The sequence below is a fragment of the Oryx dammah genome, unplaced genomic scaffold (assembly GCF_014754425.2).
Source record: "Oryx dammah isolate SB20612 unplaced genomic scaffold, SCBI_Odam_1.1 HiC_scaffold_13, whole genome shotgun sequence".
NCBI classification, from domain to species: Eukaryota; Metazoa; Chordata; class Mammalia; order Artiodactyla; family Bovidae; genus Oryx; species Oryx dammah.
The window spans coordinates 1,645,241-1,652,934 of record NW_024070197.1 but is presented as its reverse complement, the minus strand read 5'-3'; the positions used below and the strand labels follow the sequence as shown (position 1 = coordinate 1,652,934).

The 7,694-nt window shown below is 55.1% G+C and overlaps 1 protein-coding gene across 1 annotated transcript in view; it reads right to left on the bottom strand.

Annotated features, from left to right (window-relative positions):
• Positions 1–1,877: 1,877 nt before the first annotated feature.
• The window catches only part of PEG3 (paternally expressed 3), a 14,258-nt gene continuing 8,441 nt past the window's right edge, over positions 1,878–7,694 (bottom strand). Inside the window, 2 exon segments of the mRNA XM_040251836.1 lie at positions 1,878–7,220; positions 7,275–7,694. The exon segment at positions 7,275–7,694 is cut by the window's right edge and continues 11 nt beyond it. Coding sequence (XP_040107770.1) covers positions 5,346–7,220; positions 7,275–7,694 — 2,295 coding nt within the window. The 3' untranslated portion in view covers positions 1,878–5,345.

Genomic DNA, 7,694 nt, shown 5'->3' with positions numbered 1-7,694 from the left:
GCTGTGTGTGCACATGTCCATCCCAAGCCCCCTAACCATCCGCCTCCATCCTCTCCCTCTGCACCCAGAAGCTTGTTCTCTGAGTCAGCGTATGCTTCCTCCTTTGCAATACGGGGGTTCAGCCCATCCCAAAGGACATCAGAGAGCATTTCGACAGCTGCCGTTCCCAGGGGCAGCGGCCCCTGCTTCCCGTCGTGTGAGAGGGAGGTGGTGGATGGGGGTGGTTTTCAAGGGGTTGGAGTTTCAGAGGGGTCCCGGTGTTCCCAAGTCTCCCAGACACCACCTTTCTGATTGCCAGGATTCCATTTCTCCCGGGGCTGCGTAAGCTTTTGTCGCTGGAAACAGGGCGGGGCTATGGACGTGGCCGAGCACAGTCAGAGAGAGACCCGCAGCGTCCTGGTTTGTGCATTAACAGAAACCCCCCTATGGCTTTCACCTGGATGTCCTTTGCAGTCTCGGGGTTTGTGACAGTTGCTGTCAGGCCTTCCCCTATTCCGCACCCCCCTCCCCCAAGCAGAGGAGCCCGAGGGCCGACGTCCGGGTGGCATGTAGGGGTCTTCCTGCCACGTGCCTCGGCCTCCACAGTCTGCACCCCCATCCCGGGGCCTGATCCTGAGTTTTTCAGAGTGTCCCGGTTTCCCTCAGGGTTTATTACGTCCAGCCCACTCTCTGTCTCCGTTAGGGCTCTCTGGGGCTACAAATGACCAACTTTGGCCAAGTAGAGCGAGAGAGCAGAAGCCTGGTGGGACAGTGTGCTTAGAGAATGAACGGTGGGCACTGATGCCTGGTCAGCGCCGACCTTGGGCGGGGAGGGGCCGGGACTTGATCCTTCTCAGCAGACTTGGCAGCTCCCAGGGAGGGGAAAAGGGCTCGGGGCTACTGCGCCGGTGACAGTCAGCTCGTGGGAGAGGCGTTCTTAGGGAGCCCAAGGGGGGCAGTGCCCCCAGGAGCCCCAGGTGCTGGGCGCCCAGTCTCCCGGTGTAAGCGGCCCCTGGTCTGAGTCTGACGGGACCCCGGGGACCCAGGAGCATATTCAGCTGAGGCCAGGGAGGGGTCTGGCTCAGGGAATAAGCGTGTGGCGGGGGCACCGGGGAGCTGTCTGAGAGGGCAAGCGCTGGCCAGACAAGCCCCAGCGACCCTCACCGTTTCCCTTCCTACAGGTCGTCCGTCAGTGAGAACTCTGCAGGAAGGCAGCCTTCAAAGAGAACTGACCCCTTGCCCTGACGATCTCGGACGCCCCTGGAAGGACTATTGATGCTGTGACTCAGAGCTGGTCAGGCACCTCCAGGCAGAACCGTTCAGCTTCAGGGGAGTTAGGGACGCACACTTTATGTAATAGGTCTTCTGGGAGCTCAGATAGTAAAGAATCTGCCTACAAGGCAGGAGACGGTTGGGAAGATCCCCTGGAGGAGGAAATGGCAACCCACCCCAGTATTCTTGCCTGAAGAACTCCATGGACACAGGAGCCCGGTGGGCTACAGACCCTGGGGTCACAGTCAGACAGGACTGAATACAAAGATTCCAAATCACAGCATTAACATTTTTTTTAATGTTATGGGGATCATTCTTGTTTGTGTTTGAGGGAGTATTGTATTTAGATGAGATTAAAATTTTAAATGCAGACTCAAAGTAAGTGAAACTTATCTAACGCTTAAGGTCAAGTTTAAAAACACTATTGAGATGTATCTTTTAATTTTATTAGTGCAATTACAAATGTGGCTTTGTGTAGTACTGAGAGATCCCTTAGAAGTGAGCTGTTGAAATACACAATAATTTTAAAAGGGACGAGATTTGTAGGGCCCAAGGGGACACTAAGGGCTTGGATTTTTTAAACACCCCAAACACTTCAAATGGACAAAAGAAGAGGCTCAGAGCTATTTTATTTTCAACTTTATTTTTATTGGTGACACGATTACAGATAGAACGACCACAACCACGCTAACAAACCAAAGACCTGTGCACAGAAACAAGATGAAGAAAGCGCGTCCAGATGTTACCCTGGTCTTCGGGTGACGACAGGGGCCCGCCTCTCTCCCACACTTCTGCAAGTGCCGGACACTGCGGTGACCGGAACACAACGAGACAGGCCTTCCAGGAAGGCGAGCCCCACAGCCTCAACGCCGGCAAAGACCACACAACCATTTCTTCACTGCTTTCCATGTTTCTTCTCTTCTTCGACCCTCTGCATTCTCACCACAGACACCCCAGTCCTGACTGTGCACAGATCAAGGTTTAACAGCAATGATTGTTGGGTGTCGGGAATACGCGTGAATTTCTTTTGCTTTACTAAATCTCCCCCAAAGTATGCCATGAGTATGTATTAAAGAGTTTTAATGGAAAAACATACATAAGATTTAATACTCAAAACACCAAAGATCATTCAAGAAATTTGAGACAAGATAGTTAACCATAATCCCACAATGAAAACACTACTTTAATTATTTTCTGTAATTTTTTTTTCATTTTAGACTTTATGCACACATATTCACCACGATCATAAATCACAAGCTTTTGCACCGATACGAGATGGAGGAAACAGATCAAGATGTTAACAGTAGTTGTTGGGTGTTGGGAATATGGGAGACTTTTTTGTTCTTTTCTAATTTATTTTGTATTTTCCAATTATTCCTCTGGGTGTGTATTATGCTTGCTTCAATTAGCAAGCATAATAAACTTTGTTATCAGGAAACTATTTTAAGGGCCATCTGAAAACATTAAGATGGAAGTGTTTAACCATAATTCCACAAAGGTAACACTTAATCTGAGTACACGTTTGGGACACAGTTAGAAGCCTGTGCACAGAAAGAATAAACAATGAAGTGAGGAGTATATCTGTCATCTTTGGATGGTGGGTATATGGATGTTTTTTTCCCCTCCACTTTTCTGTATTCTCTGAGTGCCTGAATAATGAGCTCAAATTATGTTCACAATGGAAACGTGATTATAAACTTTTGAGTAACACTATCATAAAGAACATTCAAGGAATTTAAGAAAATAATGCTCAACTATAAGCCTACAACAGCAACACCACCACAGCTTTTGACTATAAGCATACATTTTTAAACAGCTATAATTGTAGTATAAATATAATTCTGTGTCCTGCTTTCTCCACTTGGTATTCCGTAAATATATCTCCACGTCACTACATAACTCTCCATGATTATCATTTCTAGACAGCTGCATTCAGAGTCCACGGACACGTTCCCTCCACCTTGCCCCTATTTTTGGCATTCGTCAGCTGTTCCTGATCGCTCACTGACCAAAGGACGGTTGGCACGGACACTGGGCAGGTGGCTCTCTGAAAACACTCTACCAGTTGGTGCCACGGACAGGATGAACGCCAGGTTCACCCCCACGCCCTGCAGGCTGGCTCCCAGCTTGCGGCCCCTTGGGGCTCTGGGGCGCCCGTTCCAACACTGGGTCTCGTGATGCAGCTGCCCTCATCGACACCAGGCCACCAAGCGGCCCCTTCTCCTAACTGCCAGGACACCCTGCTCATTCATTCAACCTCCCCCATCGGGGCCTTCCAGTCACTGCTTCCAATGTTCCTTCCATCTGACCCTGCCCTTGCAGGTCTGGTGAGGCGTCAGGACCCCCGTCTTTGGCTCTCCCTGACTTTGGCGTTCCCTCCAGCTCTGACACGCTTTCCCCAGCCCTCGTGGCAGGGACCTAGGAGAGTGGGGGTCCAGACGCAGCTCCCGAGCAGGTCTTCTCACTCTGCTCTCCCAAACAATCTGCTCTTAGCTTCTGCTCACTGCATCTACAAGATCCTTTTTTTTTAAAGTTTTAAAAAAATTTTAAAATTTTTTTGCCAGCCAACTCAAAGCCAAGAAATTTCTTAATAGTCACTATGCAAAGAGGGGGTGGGGAAGCAAAGGGAGGTCACAGGGCAGGACGCAGGAGACCCTAGAGCGGCGAGGTCAGCTCGGGCCGGCAGCGTGGGAGACCCGGGCGGCAGGGACGGGAGCCGCTCTGAGGGCAGCGGGGGTGCTGGTCAGGAAGGCGCGACCTGAGGGGGGACAGATGGCAACGAAGCAAATTAAGGCTGCCGGGGAACCTGAGTCCACGTCGAGCTTGAGTTGGCTGTAAAGAAAGCTTTTTCCTATTTTTTTTTTAAATGCAAGTTAGACATGGGGTTGGTTGAGGGTCAGACAGGTGGAGAGGAGGATTAAGTCTCAGGCTGGAAAGCTCTAAGGATACTAGCTCCTGGGCACCCAGGGTGCAAACTTGCCATGTGGCGGCACAGAGGGGCCAAGCCACGATGCTGCTTGTCACTTAAGGCAGGAAGCGCGCAAAGGGAAGTAATGAAGTCGTAGGCCCTCAACCGTATTTACAACAGGAGAGCCCCCCTCCCCCCGTGGCTCTCAACCTTCATTAGGCACACGTGATCTAGTGACGGTCACAACCCACTCTTTAAAGGCAAGGATGTAAGACTCACAGGGAAAAGCTTCGGCTTTTGTAAAATTCACTATCGAAGAGACATCAAGGTGGGTTAAAAAAATAACAAAAACTTGTAGTGTTTTTTGCATGAGACCCACTGCAAGGTTACAAGGTGGCAACCAACCAACGAGGTTACAAAAGGCCAATCCACATACAGTAAAGGCTTACACAGCACGAGGTTTCAGAAGTGTCGGTGTAGACGAGGCGCCTGAAAAGGGAGCAGAGAGGACTTCCCTTCACACAGCGAAGCGGGCAAGACGCTCTGCCTTTCACGCCTACACGGTGAGGGGGTTATGTAGAGTAAGGAACCACACAGTCAGTCAAAAAGATACGGATAAGGTTCAAACAGCGCACAATAAATCTTTCTAAAGCTCTAAGATGCTTACAAATATATTGTAATTTGTTGCTCTCTTCCTCCTCCAAAAAAAAAAAAAAAAGAAAAAAGCAAAACCAGAGTACCAGGTGAGGTGCACCTGCAGGTAAGCAGCCAGTGAGCGTCACACGCGGTCCAGTTCACTGTGCTGGGCTGTCCTGTGTACACCCCGGGAGGCAGTGCGCCGAGGTCCCGGGCTGTCACAGACGGGCGCTCTCTGCAGCAGCAAAGGCCCCGGCGGAGGGTGGCCGAGTGCGCTGCTGTCCCGCAGGTACCTGCTGTGCTGGACACGGGAGCTGCGGGTGTCTGCACCTTGGGGCCGAGAGTGAATCCAGGCCGGTGGGTCAGGTTGTGCGTGGGTGAGGGGGGCCGGGTCCCAGTGGAGGCCCTGGCCCGCCGAGCCTCAGCTGGCGTGGGGCTGTGTCCGGGCTGGGTGTCTGAAGTCCAGGTCGGGTGGGTGCAGTCCGGGCGGTCGCGGTGGGTCCGGTGAGTGTGGGTGAGGAGGGTCGGGTCCCAGGGGGCCCCCTGGGCCTCAGCCGGTGTGGCTGTTCTGGTGCCTGGCCAGGGACAGGCGGTCGCTGAAGAGCTGCCCGCACACGTCGCACTTGAAGAGCTCGTCGTCGGGCCGGCCGCACTCGGGGCCGCCGGCGCCCTCGCCGTCGAGGCCGGGGGGCTCCAGGAAGACGAGGCTGGCGTGCGCGGTCAGGTGCTCGGCGTAGGCGGCACCCGAGGGGAAGGTCTCGCCGCACTCGCCGCAGTCGTAGTAGGGTTCCTCCACCTGGATCTCCTGCTCCTCGCCCTCCTCCTCGGGGTCTTCGATGCCCGCGCCGTCCGGCTCGTCGTCGTCGCCCTCGGGTTCTTCGGCGCACTCCTCCGGGTCCTCGATGCCCGCGCCGTCCGGCTCGTCGGCGTCCATGTCGGGCTGCTCGGCCTCGGCGTGGGGCTGCTCCGCCTCGCCGCTCGGCTCCGCGGCCTCCCACTCCGGGCCCTCGGCCTCCCCGAGGGGCTCGGCCGCCTCCACCTCGGGCTCGGCCGCCTCCACCTCGGGCTCGGCCGCCTCCACCTCGGGCTCGGCCGCCTCCACGTTGGAGCCCCGGATGCGCAGGACCTCCCGGGGGACGAGGACGTGGGCCTCTGCCTCCTGGGCCGCGGCGGCCGCGGCGGCCGCGCCCTCCTCCTGCAGGTGCAGCTTCTGGTGCTTGGTGAGGATGGTGCTGTGGATGAAGGACTTGCCGCAGTCCTTGCACTCGTAGAAGGGCCAGTCCCTCTTGGGCGGCTCCGTGAGGAAGGACGTGTGCACGAAGGCGGCCCCGTAGTCGTAGGGCTCGCCCTTCTCGTGCACGCGCATGTGCTCCTGGAGGTCGGCCTGGCTGGGGAAGGACTCGCCGCAGGTCTCACACTCGTAGCGCGGCTCCTCGCCCGGGTCTCGCTGCGGCTGCGTGGGCGCCGGGCCGGGCCCCGCCGCACCCGTGCCCCCCTGGCCCTGATCCGGCAGGCCCTCGCCGGCGTGGCCTCGGGCGTGCTCGCTGAGGCCCGAGGCGTGGATGAAGTCCTGCCCGATAACCTGGCACTGAGGGCCCACCCCGGCGGGGGCGCTCTTCGGTGGGGCCTGCGGCCGCCGCGGGCTGGCAATCAGGGGCTGCATGAAGGGCTCGTACCGCCTGTGGCCGTAGAACTGGTCCTGCTCGTGGACCTTCTGGTGCTCGAAGAGGAACGAGCTGTGCACGAACGACTCCCCGCAGGCCGGGCACTCGTAGAGCTGCTCTCCGAGGCAATCTTTCTGGTACTCGCTGACAGGTGGCGCGTGCACCGCGGGATGCGTGTACTCACGGCTGTCCACCAGGTACGCCCGGCCGTGGACCTTCTGGTGGTCCCGGAGGTCCGCGCGGTCCGCGAAGCCCAGCCCACAGTCCTTACAGCCGTAGATGGAGTCTTCGTGCTCCTCCGGCTCTTCCAGCTCTGCCTCTGGAGACCCATCCAGGCCCAGGTCCTGCATCACAGACTCGCCAAACAGCTTCCCATCATGGAATTTCTCTCGGGCATAGATTTTCTGATGTCTGCCAAGGTCTTCAACGGTGGCAAAGCATTCCCCACACTCCTTACATTCATTGAGGACTGGCTGCTCGCAGTAACTGGCCTCACTTGTTAGCTCAGCATAGCTGGTCTGAGCTAGTGGTTCAGAGTAACTGGTCTCAGCTGCTAGCTCAACATAACTAGTCTGATCTGCTGGTTCAGAATAACTGATCTGAGCTGCTAGCTCAGCATAACTAGTCTCAGCTGGTGGTTCATCATAGCTGATCTGAGCTGCTAGGTCAGCATAGCTTGTCTCAGCTGCTAGTTCAGCATAACTGATCTCAGCTGCTAGATCAGCGTAATTAGCCTCAGCTGGTGGTTCATCAAAACTGACCTGAGCGGCTGGTTCAGCATAATTGGTCTCAGCTGGTGGTTCATCAAAACTGACCTGAGCGGCTGGTTCAGCATAATTGGTCTCAGCTGGTTCAGTATAACTAGTCTGAGCTGGTGGTTCAAAGTAACTGGTCTCAGCTGCTAGTTCAGCATAACTAGTCGGAGCTGCTAGTTCAGCATAACTAATCTGAGCTACTAGCTCAGCATAACTAGTCTCAGCTGGGGGTTCCTCAGCATATCTGGTCTGAGCTGTTTCCTCAGCATATCTGGTCTGAGTTGGTTCCTCAGAATAACTGGTCTGATCTGGTTCCTCGGCATATCTGGTCTGATCTGGTTCCTCGGCATAACTGGTCTGAGCTGGTTCCTCAGAATAACTGGTCTGAGATGGTTCCTCGGCATAACTGGTCTGAGCTGGTTCCTCGGCATAACTGGTCTGATCTGGTTCCTCGGCGTAACTGGTCTGAGCTGGTTCCTC